We start from the raw sequence: 16,272 nt of genomic DNA, 5'->3' as shown, positions 1-16,272 counted from the left end.
AGGAAAATAAGCCCTTTTTTTTGATGCTGTGTTGGACAATGCTGTACAAGGTTTACTGTCTATTCAATACTTCAGCCAGAGCAATTATATACCAGCCATTAGCTTAGGTTTTATGCACATCAGCTCATTACAAATGCTCCAGTGCCACTTTTGAATGGGTATCTTTTGTGTTCTGAAAGCTTTATTGAGAACAAAAATCCTTTTTATGTAACCTCTGTGAAAATTCAGCTGAAAAATGATGGTAATTCACAGCTTGTTTGATATGCGTGTTTTCTGATTTGTGTTTTGGGCTGGTTTCAGGTCTTCGAATTTCTGATCCGCTTGCACTCCACTGAAGTAGCTTCTGATGAAGAGTTGTATCCGCAGATCAGAACACTTCTTCACTTCGACACTCGAGAGTTCCTCAATGTGTTGGCACTGGTAAGATTTTTATTTTGTTAATTTCAGTCATAGTCTTCTCATGAAAAGAATTCAAATTTTTTACATGGTCTTCACTGGTAGTTCACCAGGCATACAAGTGTGAGAAAGATAAATTAGGTGTCCCTAATTAAATTGAGCTGCTGATTTGTAGAGTTTGATAACAGATGAAACGGCATGAAGGTAAGCTGTTCACACTGTTAGGAAAGTTCTTTTTTGTTAATTTTTTTTGAGAATTTTGTAGTCAAACTGAAGAAATGTTGGACTGTTTTTTTTCAAGAGGGTCATCAAGAGAACAGTGAACAAACTTGTTTGACAACAACATTTACTGGTTGTCACATGACTCAAGTTAAAAATAGAACAGAAACCCTGGTAACTGGGGAAGATGTGTGCAGAGAAGTGACAGGTCAGAAGGTGGAGTTTCTATTTCTGGCTTCACTTTTGAATTGTTTGGTGTTTGGAATGAACTGTTTAAAAGGAGTTGGAGATTTAAAAATAAAACAGAAGGACAGAATCCCAGCCTATTCCATCTCCATAAGAAGGTTGCAGAATAAGGAAGAGAACTTCCAAGGAGGGAGCGAAGACCACAACCCAGCTCAGCTTTCCAGCACTCCTCTTAAAGACCCTGAGAAGTCCACTGTGTCAACTCATCTCGTCCCCTGACTTTGAAGAAAAGCCTGCTGAATTAATTCTCAATGCCGCCTGAAAAGAACTGTTGTAAAAGATCCCAGTGACCTGTCTACATGTACTCGGAGGCCAGACTGTATGCCAGTTTTGGAATGCAACATATCTCATCCGTTTTCTTCAAGAATGAACAAGTATGCCCAAGTGTTTTTTGTCTGTAACTGAGCTCTAAACAAAAATCCCTTTTATTTTTCCAGTTAATCTGTGTATATGTGTGTGTGAATGTGAGGGGCTAAGGTAAAAAGGGAATTTTAAAATTTCTATCTGTGTGTTTATGCTTTACTTCATTATTGGTTAAGACTTGTTTTATAATAAACTAAATTTTATTGTTCATTAAAGAAACCTGGTTAGTGTGTTTTATTCTGGGCAAAATAGAATATATGATTGAACGTATTGTAAGTGGGAAAATTTAAATATCAAAGTGTTTCCTGACAATGCAGCCGGCCACTGACGTTATCAGGCTGCGCCAAGGTGCGCACATGCGTAGGCGGGCTTCTGCTCTCTGCGCCTGCGCTGCGTCCCGACCCGCTCCCCCCCCTCACTGCTCTCTCTGGCCACTCCACTCCCTCCCTCACTGCTCTTTCCAGCCGCATTGCTCCCCCCCACCACCCTCGCTGCTCTCTCCGGCTGATCCGTTGCCCCCCTTGCTGCTCTCTCTGGCTGCTCCGCTCCCCCCCTCGTTGCTGTCTCCGGCCGCTCCGCTCTTTACGACCCTCCGCTCTGCTCTTTCCGGCTGCACTGCTCCCCCTCCCCAGCGCTGGCCCGCTCCGCTCCCCCCCCGCCCCCCCGCCCCCCCCACCGTCGCCGGCCTGCTCTGCTCCCCCGTCCTTGGCTCGCTCGCTTGCTCTCTCCCTCCTGCTATTGTGTGCTGTCATGTGTTTAGGTTAGGTTGCCTTTGTGTGATTATTTGAGCAGCGCCATCTTTAGTCCTGGCAGCTGCCTGAAGTCGCAGACTGTGATGTTTTAGTGGCACATGCTGCATTTGCGCATGTGCCACTGCAGCACCACCTAGTGATAGCATTGTCAACAAATGCAGCCTTTAAATATAGGTTGCGACCTGTGGAGAAGTGGAACTAGAATAAACAATACACTCCTCCTGCCTCGTTCGTAACAACATCAATTTTTTTTCACAGCTTTGTCCCATTCTCTGATTCTCGATGGCTTATGTTGCAATGCAGTTCTCCTCTGGTTGGCAAGAAAGACCATTCTTAATTTGAGAGTCTAGGCAATGAATGTCAGGATATTTTACCATGGAAGACATCATCGCCAAATCCAATCCAAGAAAGTAAGAGCCCATGGGATCCAGGGCAATTTGGCAAATTGGATCCAAAATTGGCTTAGTGGTAGGAGGCAGAGGGTGATGGTCGAGGGTTGTTTTTGCGATTGGAAGCCTATGACCAGTGGTGTACTGCAGGGATTGGTGCTGGGGCCCTTGCTGTTTGTAGTGTACATTAATGATTTAGGCGTGAATATAGGAGGTATGATCAGTAAGTTTGCAGATGACTCGAAGATTGGTGGTGTCCTAAATAGTGAGGAGGAAAGCCTTAGATTATAGGACAATATAGATGGGCTGGTAAGATGGGCAGAGCAATGGCAAATGGAATTTAATCCTGAGAAGTGTGAGGTGATGCATTTTGGGAGGACTAACAAGGCAAGGGAATATACAATGGGTCGTAGGACCCTAGGAAGTACAGACGGTCAGAGGGACCTTGGTGTACTTGTCCATAGATCACTGAAGGCAGCAGCACGGGTAGGTAAGGTGGTTAGGAAGGCATATGGGATACTTGCCTTTATCAGCTGAGACATAGAATATAAGAGCAGGGAGGTTATGATGGAGCTGTATAAAAGGCTACAGTTGGAGTACTGTGAACAGTTCTGGTCGCCACACTATAGGAAGGATGTGATTGTAGTGGAGAGCGTGCAGAGGAGATTCAACAGGATATTGCCTGGGCTGGAGCATTTCAGCTATGAAGAGAGACTGGATAGGTTGGAGTTGTTTTCCTTAGAGCAGAGAAGGCTGAGGGGGGGACCTGATTGAAGTATATAAAATTATGAGGGGCATTGATTGGGTAGCTAGGAAGAAACGTTTTCCCTTAGCGGAGGTGTCAATAACTGGGGTGCATAGATTTATGGTAAGGGGCAGGAGGTTTAGAGGGGATTTAAGAAAAAAAAATTTCACCCAGAGGGTGGTTGGAATCTGGAAAATAATGCCTGAAGGGGTGGTAGAGGCAGGAACCCTTACAACATTTAAGAAGTATTTAGATGAGCACTTGAAATGCCACAGCATACAACGCTACGGGCAAGTGCTGGAAAATAGGATTAAAATAGATAGATGCTGGATGGCCGGCATGGGCACTATGGGCCGAAGGGCCTGTTTCTGTGCTGTATAATTCTATGACTCTATGCTGCAGTCAGGTGGGGAGTTGAACAGTGGGAATCACCCACGTCACACCACGTGGCTGCAACATAATGCACATCATATTAGACCTTTAAGGTTCCATTTTTGCATGCAGCGCAATCCAATTTCTAGGTTGGCGCTAATCAAACTTTCTGTCATGGGCTACAAACCAATCTTAATCCATGTCTTATGAGGACCACTCTGAATGCTGCAATGTGAAATAGCAGGCATAGGCCTATGCCAAGTGGAAGTCAGTAATTTCCCCACAGAAGGAGGAGGAAGAAGAAATCAATTGGGCTCATAGTTCTCTTTTAATAAGGAGCTTTGGAAGTCGGGATATCCTTGCTGTGAAAAAGGGAGAGGTAATAGTAATTCCAATTTACTCAACATCTTTACAGCTAGGCAGGCCACAAATGGAGGTTCAGATATGCATAGGTGAAAGGAAAGTAGTTGAAACTAATTCCCAGGCTGTATTATGAGTGAACTGTATTATGACAACCCTAAATTTAATGACAGTGTTAGCTCTGAGATATGTTTCTATCAGATGTATTCCTTTGCATATAACTTAGGAACATTGGAACAGAAGGACGCCATTTAGTCCTTCAAACCTGTTCCGCCATTCACTGAGATCATGGCTGATCTGTGACATAACTCCATATACCCATCTTTCCCCCCATACCTTAATACTTAGTTTAACAAAAATCTATCGATCTCAGATTTAAAATGAACAATTGGTCAATTGCCATTTATGGAAGAGTTTTCCAAACTACTTCTATCCTTTGTGTTGAAGTGTTTCTTAATTTCACCCCTGAAAGATCTGGCTCTAATTTTTAGACTATGCCCCTAGTCCTAGATTCTCCAGTGAGTGGAAATAGTTTCTCCTAATCTACCCCTATCAGTTCCTCTTAATATTATGAAAACTTGGATCAAATCACCCCATAACCTTCTAAATTCCAGGAAATACAATCTTGTTTGTGTAAACTCTCCTCATAATTTAACGCTTGGAATCCGGGTATTATTATGGTAAATCTATGCTACACTCCCTCCAATATATTTGTCCGAAGGTGTGCTGCCTAGAACTGCTCACAGTCCTCCCTGTGTGGTCTAACCAGGGCTTTATATATCTGTAGCATAAATTCTAACCCCTTCTGTTATAGTCCTCTAGATGTAAAGCTCAGCATTCCATTAGCCATTTTTGATTATTTTTGTACCTGTTCATGATATTTTGATCTAGGTACCTGGGCCCCCAAGACTCTTTGCACCTTCACCATTTCTATCTTTTCACCATTTAGGAAGTACCCTGTTCCATCCTTTTTAGGTCCAAAGTGAATGACCTCACATTGAAAGCTATTTGCCACCAGTTTTCCCATTCACTTAATCAAGTCACTTAACTGGCAATACCTGCAGTCCATGAGAGCTGTGAAATATGGTGGAACTCATAAAGTATGGACAGGAAGGACACTTGGTCAGTTGTAATCCATTCTTTCCACAGATTCTGTCATATATCCACTCCCGGGGATCTAGCATACCGGTTTAATCTCTGGAGGCAACTGGCACTTAAAGGTTACAAGCTGCTCAAGATCCATGATATTTATCCCAGGCCTATAATAGAATGAAGCAAAACTGACAGGATATCAATCTAATAGTACAACTTTGTGCTTAAAATAAATGACAAAACTTAAGCCACAAGTTTAAAAAGTTCTGCGTTTTTCCAGGTTTAACCCCTCGGGATCCCTTAAATTGTTTTGAAATAATTATTGCAATGGCTGCGTTTGCTGACAGCGTAACCACTAGATGGTGCAGTCCTGGCACATGCACAGATGCAGCCTCATCGACTGGAACATCACAGTCTGTGATATCTCGGGCAACTGTCAGTGATAAAAATGGCGCCGCTCAATTTGCCACAAAAACAAATTAAACCCAAACTGCCTCAATGGCTGCGATTGCCACCTCCATCCCACCCCCAACAGTACGCCACTCCCTCCTGCGCCCATCTGCTCACTGCTCACTCCTCGCCTCGCTGCTTCCCCCACTCAGCCACTCACTTTCTGCCTTGCTGCTTCCCCCACTCATCCACTCGCTCCCCGCCTCTCGGCTGCTCGCTCCGCACGTTGTCCCGTCACCCCTTGGCCGCTTGTTCCCCGCCACTTGGCCAGGGGGTGAAGTGGCGAGGGCAGGAGCGAGTGGCTGAGGGTGAAAACGGAGAGGCTGGGAGGAAGCAGCCGCGGGGGTGTGGGGGAAAGTGGAGAGGCCGGGAGCGATTGGCTGGGGGTGGGGGGGGAGAAGCAACGAGGCCGGCAGCAAGCAGCCGAAGCCAGGTACTGTTGGAGGGGAATGGAGGCGTTGATTTCAGCCATTGAGGGGTGAGGCATCACTCGAACATTATTATGTCTGGAGTCATTGCATGGTGACGTCAGCGCGCACAAACACAGATTCATACTGGAAGCTTGCAAATGTTCGGACGCGCTGATGACGTTGGCAATCTCTCTGCACATGCTGTGCATTGCCGGAAGACACTTGGTTATTACAAAGCTGCAAAACCAACTTTTCAATTTCAGGTTCATTTTGTAATCTGTGAAATGGGGTGGCATTCCTATCAGTCATTTAATTTGAACTTTTATATGTCTCAATTTCATTGTAATTCACCATTTAGGTTTCCAAATTGATTTTTCTTTTTAGAAATACTTTCCCTTAACTGTTCCAAGTATATAATTTTTATGCAACGACTGAAACACGAAGATATACATAGCTTTTATTTGAACAGAAACTGGCGATTAGTTTCACTTTGTATAGTCTGTGCTCCAACGTTGACTAAATGCCAAACATCTTGCTAATTGTACCACTGTAATTATGCCTAAGTACATATTGCTGTGTAGTGATGCTAATGTGACAGAATGCTAATTCAGAAAATTGGTACAGTGAATTAAGATGTTACAAGGAAGTGAAAATGCTTTAAAATAATTTCATACCCCACTGCTTTTATTAAATGTACAAGCTTGAAATTATGTGGTGTGCTTATTAGCGTACAAAAAGTGATTGTTTCCCAATAAATAAACAATAAATTATACCATCATAACTATTAATCAACTTGTAAATGTTGCCAAGCATCCAAACCATATTATTCACTGATAGTTGATGTCTGCTTCGACAGCCACTACTGAGAACACAACATGAAATCAATGGCTGTGAGGTGCTTTGGGATGTCCTTTAGCATGTGATACTGACACTGTGGGAGTCATTTTAACTTTTGATGATGGTCTAAAACACCTTGTTCACCTTTGCTGATGTTTTTTCCATCGGCTTCTCAGTTTTTTGCTGTGCTCTGATGTGCTTCCAGAGATGGCCAGGAAAATGCTTTAATGAGATGAGGCCAGGCATGAATCAGTAAGCTGCTTTTGTTTACAGACAACCTGGAACTTGGCCAAGATTGTGATGATTTCTTGCTCTTCAGTGAGCTTTTCCCCTGAATGATGCCACAAGTCAAACAGTGGATATGAAGATCTAGGCTGAATTTATTCACCTTGATATAAACAGTACAGTTTTAACCTGATAATGTTTACAGTGCATATTCAGGATATATTTTCAAATGTTAAGTTTATAATTAAAGAAACAAATCTCCAAATTTACTAACTATGAGGCTGTTAAATTTGACAGCCATATTGCAGGTTCATTGGGGTAAAGTTTTCCCTCATTTCCTCTAGTTTTGCACCCAGTTTCCAGAATCAGGTCAGGAAGCCAGGGAATTTTAAATGTAAGTAGGTTATGCCCAAAAGCACTTGCATTCATGCTCTCTCTGCTCTTTTATGTTGGTGCAAGTTTCAATACATCTGAATCAGGATATTTCCCCAGCCAAAGTTGCATGATTCAGCCGATTGTGCTGGTTTGGGAAGACTGTTTAAATTGGGCTTGTTTTCTTCGGTGCACAGGCACTTTTCGTCATGTTTTGAAAGTTTTTTCGTATTAATATATTAAATTTACTAAAGAACTGATTAATGTGCACCCATGAAAATATTAAACAGTTCAGTATAGTTTTTTCAGTATTTTTCAGTGGTTTTAAATCAGGTTAATCACAGGTGTAGTAGGACTGGACATCCTCATTAAAAATGCTTATTTTTGGTGGTAAACTCATATTCAGCTTTATGAATAAAACTGCATCAGGTTACCCCTCTAAAACTTTATAATGGAAAGAAAGAAACAGAGAAACAATTGTGTTCTATTCTGCCTGATTGCACTGGTTCATGGTAAATTTAACATATTTGCTGATGCAAATGAATTTTGGTGGAAACTTGAACTGTAACCTAACCAGTGCAACATTAAGCACATTTTGGAATCAAAGAGGAAACTCTAGCCATTTTTAACTGTAGGTTACAGCAAGTGTGCTGTGCCGATTATAGTAACAGCCCATAGAAAAACCTATTAAGAAACATGTTATTTAGCTTCAAACTATCTGAAGGAATCTGGTCACTGTTCCAGGATCATCCTTGAATGGAAAGATAACCCCGGCTTCTTTTCTGTATTGCAAACTGTCTTCTTAAACTCCTCTCCCTTGTCCCCTCGACTCTCAACTCCAACAGTAAGTTCAAGGAGCTCATGGACGCCTTTATCATGAAGAGCGAGACCATCCGATCAACTGCCTTTGCCACGTCCCTCCCTTCTACTAGCCCACCTGGCCAAACTTCCTCTAATGCTTCCTGCTTTGTTAGCCCTGAACTTGCATCTTTCTCCACTTTCTTTCCTATCTCCCCTCATGCCCTCTCTGAGCCCATCCTGTCAAATCTACCTCCTGTTCCCTCGATGCTATTCCTACTGAGCTGCTGATCACCCAACATCTCCTCCAGGCCACCATATTAGCCAATATTGTTAGCAGTTCACTCTCTTTAGGTGTTGCCCCTCTCTCCTTTAATTTTGCCATCATTGCCCCCTCCCCATAAAACCCTTGAGCTCACCATTCTTGCAAACTACTGTTCCATCTGCAAGCTTCCTTTCCTCTCCAAAGTCTGCGAATGTGTTGGCACCTTCCAAATCCCTTTCCATCTTTCCCGGAACTCCATATTTGAATCCCTTCAATCAGGTTTCCATCCCTGCCACATTACCGAAACTGCTCTTATCAAAGTCACAAATGAATACTATGTGACTGTGACAAAGATAAACTTTTGCTCCTCATCCTTCTCTACCTGTCTGCAGCCTTTGACACGGTTGACCACACCATCTCCTCCAATGTCTCTCCACTGTCGTCCAGCTGGGTGGGACTGCTCTCATCTGGTTACATGCTTATCCGACTAATCATAGCCAGAGAATCATTTGCAGCGGCTTCTCTTCCTGCTTCCGCACCGTTATCTCTGGTGTCCCTCAAGGATCTATCCTTGGCCTGCTCCTGTTTCTCATCTACATGCTGCTCCTCGTCACCGTTGTCTGAAAGCACAGCATTAGTTTTCACATGTACACTGATGACACCCAGCTCTACCTCACCACCAGCTTGCTTGGCCTCTCCATTTTCTGTAAATTATCAGACTGCTTATCCAACATCCGGTGCTGGTTAAGCAAAAATGTCCTCCGATAAAATATTGGGAAGACTGAAGCCATTGCTTTCCATCCCTGCTCCAGCCTCTGTTCCGTAGCTACCGACTCCATCTCTCTCCCTGGCAACTGTCACTAAACCAGCCTGTTTGCAACCTTCGTGTCACATTGGATCCCAAGATGAATTTCTGACCTCGTATTCATGCCATCACTAAGACCGTCTACTTCCACCTCCTTAACATCACCCAGCTTCACCCATCTCAGCTTAGCTGTTGCCGAAACCCTCACTCATGCCTTCGTTAGCTCTAGACTTGACTATTCCATCCCTCATTCTACCCTCCTTAAACTTGAGGTTATCCAAAACTCTGCTGCCTGTGTCTTAACTCGCACCAAGTCCCATTCATCTCTCACCTCACTGACCTACATTGGCATCGATTCAAGCAATGTCTTGATTTTAAAACTTTCATCCTTGTTGTCAAATACCTCCATGGCCTCACCCCTCCCTATCTCTGTAATCTCCAGTTCTACAACCCTCAGATATCTGCGCTCCTCTAATTCTGGTCTCTTGAGTATCCCTGTTATGAATCGCTCCACCATTGGTGGCCGCACCTTTAAACCTCAGCTCTGGAATACCCTCCCTCCATCTCTTTGCCTCTATACCTTGCTTTCCTCCTTTAAGATGCTCCTTAAAACCTAGCTTTTGGTCATCTGCCCTAATATCTCCTTATGTGGCTTGGTGTCATTTTTTGTTTTATAATGCTCCTATGAAGTGCCTTGGGATGTTTTATAGCGTTAAAAGGTGCTATATAAACATGTGTTGTTGTTGAATTGGATGGTTATTGCAGATTGATTTCCCATCAGAAGCAATTACATGGTATACATTTACATATTAGCTCAAATACATATTCAACATCTAGTATTTATCTTTAGAAAACAGTGTTAAGAGCCCGTGAAGAAAAACATAGGCTCAGATAGTTGAAAAGAGTGGCTACTCTTGGGGGCCTTGTGGTGTATGTTTTACTTTAAATTCTAATATGTATGGTATTCTAGGGCAGGTTAACTGCTTTCCAATTTCTATTTGAAAGTAAAGTGAAATTGTCATTTTTTTCCCCCCAGATTTGTGAGTAATAAAGATTTGGCTTCATCTGATTTGAAAGACTGGCATAACCTATCTTTGCCATTTTATAGTATCCCTTCTGTCAATTGTGAAGCAGTGCTGATGATAGCCGTGGGGATGTCTGCCACTCAGAGCATTTTTCTCTTGGCTAAAGGAGATTAAGATGTAATGAGAAGCCCTTCAAGGAGAGTAATCATTGTGAAAGAAACATTACTTTTCCCTTATTTCTTCTCCCAAAAATCTCCATAAATTAAAATTTCTGTGTGACAGATACATTTCTGTTAAAAATTTCAATGATGTCTCTTGGTTTAAATAGACATTTGAAGACTTTAGAAATAATAAACAAGCGGTGGAACATCAGCAGAGGATTGTGGATATCTTACTCAAGGTAAGAATTCTTTGACAAAATCTCGAAACTGCTTCCTCAATGGTTTGGTCCTTTATTAATCAACTGTAGAATAAGTTATCACTTCATTATTACAGTGTTGAGTGGTTTCTCTCAAGTAAAATGTGCCTTAATCATTACTGCTGTAAATGGTGGTCTTGCATCAGAAATTGCAGCTAAATTATTTTGCTTCTAAGCAATTAGTTGGGTGAATACTCCAAAAGCACCAAAAAACGGGCAGGTGATCTTGTGTTTCATCACATCAATTCCCCTTTCCCTGCCAGTCAAATCCTTTAAGCTGTCAGTTTTCCCTCTGTGACTAAAATTTCTCCTATGTAAAAGCAATAAAGATAAAAACATTTGTATTTCACAATAACATGATTAAATTCAATAAAATAATTTTTGTCTTCTCAAGTACCTTTTTATTTAAAGTTTTATTTGAGGCATGATCCTCCATGAAAAGCCCTGACTTGCAGATGATGACTTTCCAAGCAGCTTTTCCTCTGAGTGTGTAATTTCCTGGATGTTACAGTCTGAGCACGTCAAGACTGAGAAACCTCCAGTGCGCATCATGATAATTAGTCATAGCGTCATTATGGCACTGAAGGAGGCCATTCAGCCCATCAAGTCAGTGCAGACTCTGTAATGCAATCTAATGAGTCCCATTCCCTGGCTCTATCCCCGTAGCCCTGCAAGTTTATTTCCCTCAAGTTCTCATCCAGTTTATTTTTGAAATCGTTGATCACCTCTGCTTCCACTATCCTCATACACAGTGAGTTCCAGGTCATTACCCCATGCTGCATAAATAGTGGTCTTCCTCGCATCCCCTTGCATCTTTACCCAAAACCTTAAATTAGTGTCGCCTAGTCCTAGTAAGATCAGCAAATGGGGACAGGTTTTCTTTCCCGACCTTATCTAAAGTTGTCAGAATTTTGTGCACATCTATCAAATCTCCCCTCAATCTCCTTCGCTCTAAGGAGAAAAACTCCAGTTTCTCTAACTTAATCTTGTAGCTAAAATTCCTCCCCTGGAACTATTCTAGTAAATCCTGTCTGCACTCTCTCAAGGACCCCCACATCCTTCCTAAAGTGTGGTGACTAGAACTGGATGCAATACTCGAGTTATGGCTTAACCAGAGCTTTATAAAGGTTCAGCATAACTTTCCTGCTTTTGTACTCAGTACTTCTATTTATGGAGCTCAAGATCACATATGCTTTGCTGACCACTCTTTCATTATGTCCTGCCATCTTTAAATATCTGTGACCATAAACTCTTAGTGGTCTCTGTTCCTGCACCGTCTTTAGGACTATGCCTTTTAGTCTATATTGCCTCTCCCTATTCCTTCTGTCAAAATGCATCACCTCACACCTCTCTGTAAAACATGAAGATTCTTTCATTAAACTGTAGTAGAATGCCTGAGTTTGTTTTTTTGTTGCTTCAGATAATTTGAAAATCAGCTGGAGAATGAATTTTAGCAGTTTTATGCAAAGGATAGATTCAAATTCAAGCTAAGTCCTTAATTCTTGCTTCTAAGCCTTTGCCAGAGGTAATTTTCTGTCAAGTTAATATTGTTACGACCAGGTGAGAAAGAATTCTAGGGGTCCCTTTCAGCCGTCACCTGGTCTTCCTGTAACAGGGTTGAAATTTTAAACTTACCGTGTTTTTAGCTCCCCCTTGGTGAATCCTTGTTCACCGCTTTCTAATTATAAGGCAAAGAAACCAGCACAAACAGGCTTTCTTAGGTTTAAAGAGGAAAAGTTTAAATTTATTACATTTAAACTCTAATTCAGTTAACGCCTACTCTTACATGACGCGCCCCATGCTAGCATGCATACACGATACACACTTGCAAATAGAGACAGAAAAGAGCAGAAGAAAAATAAAGTGGAAATGTTTGAGGCAACATCCGAAGAGTTGTTACGGTTCTTCGAGCTCACTGAAGAGTCCTTAATTGTAGGTAGATCTTGCTTTTCGTTGGGGCTCAGTATTATTCTTAAACCTTGTTTGCTGTAGGAGACTTTTCTGTCTTCGGGTTCATGTGTCTTCAGTGGATTCAGAGGCTTGTGAGAAAGAGATGGGAGCAGGCAGACAGACCGGAGGTCTTCTTCAGTCCAGGAGCCTTCTGCTTTCTGCAGTCTCTCAGTTCAAACTGTACATAGAAACATAGAAAGTAGGAGCAGGAGTAGCCCATTTGGCCCTTCGAGCCTGCACCGCTATTCAATACCATCATGGCTGATCATCTAAACTCAGCACCCTGTTCCCGCTTTCTCCCCGTATCCCTTGATCCCTTTAGCCCGAAGAGCTATATCTAACTCTTTCTTGAATATATTTAATGATTTGGCCTCAACTGTTTTCTGTAGTAGAGAATTCCACAGGTTCACCACTCTTTGGATTAAGAACTCCCTCTTCATCTCAGTCCTAAATGGCTTACCCCTTATCCTTAGATTGTGACCCCTGATCCTGGACTCCCCTGCCATCAGGAACATCTGTCCTGCATCTAGTCTGTTCAGTCCTGTTAGAATTTTGTAGGTTTCTATGAGATCCCCTCTCATTCTTCTAAACGCTAACGAATACAAGCCTAGTCGACCCAATCTCTCTTCATACGTTAGTCCTGCCATCCCAGGAATCAGTCTGGTGAACCTTTGCTGCACTCCCTCCATAGCAAGAACATCTTTCCTCAGATAAGGAGTCCAAAACTGCACACAATACTCCAGATGTGGTCTCACCAAGGCCTTGTATATTTGCAGCAAGACGTCCTTGCTCTTGTACTCGAATCCTCTCGCTATGCAAGCCAACATACCATTTGCCTTCTTAACTGCCTGCTGCACCTGCATGCTTACTTTCAGTGACTGGTGCACAAGGACACCCAGGTCTCGCTGCACATCCCCCTTTCCCAGTCTATCACTGTTCAGATAATCTGCCTTTCTGTTTTTGCCACCAAAGTGGATAACCTCACATTTATCCACATTATACTGCATCTGCCATGTATTTGCCCACTCACTCAACCTGTCCAAATCACACTGGAGCCTCTCTACATCCTCCCCACAGCTCACACTCCCACCCAGCTTTGTGTCGTCTGCTTATATTACATTTAATTCCCTCATCTATATCATTAATATATGTTGTGAATAGCTGCGGTACCCCAATAGTCACTGCCTGCTACTCGGGAAAAGACCTATTTATTCCTACTCTTTGTTTCCTGTCTGCCAACCAGTTCTCTATCCATGTCAGTACCTTACCCCCAATCCCATGTGCTTTAATTTTGCATGCTAATCTCTTATGTGGGACCTTATCGAAAGCCTTCTGAAAGTCCAAATACCCCACATCCACTGGTTCTCCCTTATCTATTCTCGTTACATCCTCAAAAAATTCCAGTAGATTTGTCAAGCATGATTTCTCTTTCGTAAATCCATGTTGACTTTGTCCGACCATGTAATTTTTTCCCAAGTGCTCTGCTATTCCATCTTTTATAATGGACTCTAGCATTTTCCCCACTACTGATGTCATGCTAACTATAATTCCCTATTTTCTCTCTGCCTCCTTTTTAAAATAGTGGGATTACATTAGCAACCCTCCAATCAGTTGGAACTGCTCCAGAGTCCATAGAATTTTGAAAAATAACCAGCAATGCATCTACTATTTCAAGGGCCACTTCCTTAAGTACTCTGGGATGTAGATTATCAGGCCCTAGGGATTTATCGGCCTTCAATCCCATCAATTTCCCTTACACCGTTTCCCTACTAATATTGATTTCATACAGTTCCTCCTTCTCACTAGATCCTATGTTCCCCAACATTTCTGGGAGGTAATTTGTGTCCTCCTATGTGAAGACAGAACCAAAGTATGTATTTAATTGGTCTGCCATTTCTTTGTTCCCCATTATAAATTCCCCCATTTCTGACTGTAAGGGACCCACATTTGTCTTCACTAATCTTTTTCTCTTCACATATCTGTAGAAGCTTTTACAGTCAGTTTTTATGTTCTCTGCAAGCTTACTCTCATACTCTATTTTCCCCTTCTTAATTAATCCCTTGGTCCTCCTTTGCTGAATTCTAAACTGCTCCCAATCCTCAGATTTGCTGCTTGTTTTGGCTATTTTATATTTCTCCTCCTTAGATCTAATACTATCCCTAATTTCTTTTGTAAGCCACAGTTGAGCCGCCCTTCCTGTTTTATTTTTGTGCCAGACAAGAATGAACAATTGTTGTAATTCATCCATGCGCTCTTTAAATGCTAGCCATTACCTATCCACTGTCAACCCTTTAAGTAAAATTCCTCAATCTATCATAGCCAACTCACGCCTCATACCTTCATAGTTTCCTTTATTTAGATTCAGGACCCTAGTCTTGGAATCAACTCTCTCACTCGCCATCTTAATGAAGAATTCTATCATGTTATGGTCGCTGTTCCCCAAGGGACTCCGAACAACAAGATTATTAACTAATCCTTTCTCATTACACAATACCCAATCTAGGATGGCCTGTACAATTCAGAAAGCCCCCAGGTTTCCAAGCAGATTAGTCATGTGACTAACTGGTCTGACCATGTCTTGGTCCTGTGTATTGTATCATCTTAGCAGGGAATGGAGTCTGCTTCCCTGCCTTCAATATCTGTTAGTATGTAAATGTTTTTTCCACCCAAGGTCTGGCAGTCCTTGTAACAGACCTTCTCCTCTTCCCAGCGACAAATTTAATGTCCAGGTGGTGAAATTAATATGCCTCATTCTTGGCAGGTGGGGGCCTGCATGACAATATATACATATAACCTTAGTACTTTGATTTAAGATAGATGGTTATCTGAGAAAATTCTAGAAATATGATTCATGGTCTGGATTTTTGGGAGCAATGGTTCTCAAACTTTTTTGGGTGAAAGGATCCCTTTTCAAACAGAATAGTAATCACAGACCTCCCTCTATATAAATTATAAGACTATATTATATAATAAAATGTTGCAAAAAGTGTTTTAATAATGCTTTTAAGAAAACAAATATCACTGAGATTCACATGCCCGTTTCTCACTGCACATATGTAATACTTAAATATTTAAAACCTCCCCTCTCAAACAAGGCTGAACTCACCTGCTGCTCACCACCAGCCATGGCAACAGCAGGTCTACCTGGCGATCTACATGCCCTCTCAGTGCTCCTCCATGCGCACTCCCCTCCTGTGTGAGACAGCCAGTCCACACTGCGCTCCAATTGTGGTAGCCTCGCTCTGCTCCTGCCTCCTGGCTCGCATCGCACGTATAGAACAAATTCTTGATAACAAGTCCTGATGGGTACTACTTAGACACTTCTGCTGTACATACAACTGGTAGCATTTTTTTCCATCTTTCATCCTGAGCTACTAGCTACATGAGAATTATTGTGTAGTGAGAAAAGGTAGTTTGAACAAGTCTGTAGCCTATCATCAAAATGTTGATATTTGCTTCACTAGTTCTGCCTCAGGCTATCTAGCAAAAATAGTTTTAAATGTGAACTTATCTAATGGCAAATTTGATTAAAATCGCAATTGGAGTTTTATTGTGATTCAGACTGAAGTTTTTTGGGAATATTTTATCTCTGAAATTCATTTTCAAGGGTACTTAACTATTTTCCATGGAGAACATTACAGTTCTGAAGCTACATTTCTCTACTAATATTTAGAGCTTTTTTAGCTTTTCTTTTATAATCCTACCTCTGTTCCTCTTCACTCCCTTTCACTTATATAAGATGGAATAATGTGTCACCTTGAGAATGCCATTTACTGATTGGAC

The 16,272-nt window shown here is 42.0% G+C and overlaps 1 protein-coding gene across 2 annotated transcripts in view; it reads left to right on the top strand.

Moving 5' to 3' along the window:
* vps8 (VPS8 subunit of CORVET complex) overlaps positions 1-16,272 on the top strand; it is a 715,536-nt gene that overhangs the window by 218,037 nt on the left and 481,227 nt on the right. For both annotated transcript variants that reach the window (XM_068035875.1, XM_068035876.1), the window contains exons 26-27: positions 301-420; positions 10,450-10,521. In XM_068035875.1, the coding sequence (XP_067891976.1) occupies positions 301-420; positions 10,450-10,521 (192 nt within the window). The remainder of the gene's footprint in view (positions 1-300; positions 421-10,449; positions 10,522-16,272) is intronic.

Source organism: Heterodontus francisci, chromosome 7 (genome assembly GCF_036365525.1).
Source record: "Heterodontus francisci isolate sHetFra1 chromosome 7, sHetFra1.hap1, whole genome shotgun sequence".
Lineage (NCBI taxonomy): Eukaryota > Metazoa > Chordata > Chondrichthyes > Heterodontiformes > Heterodontidae > Heterodontus > Heterodontus francisci.
The sequence above is the reverse complement of the archived record's forward strand: the minus strand, read 5'-3'. Positions and strand labels throughout refer to the sequence as shown.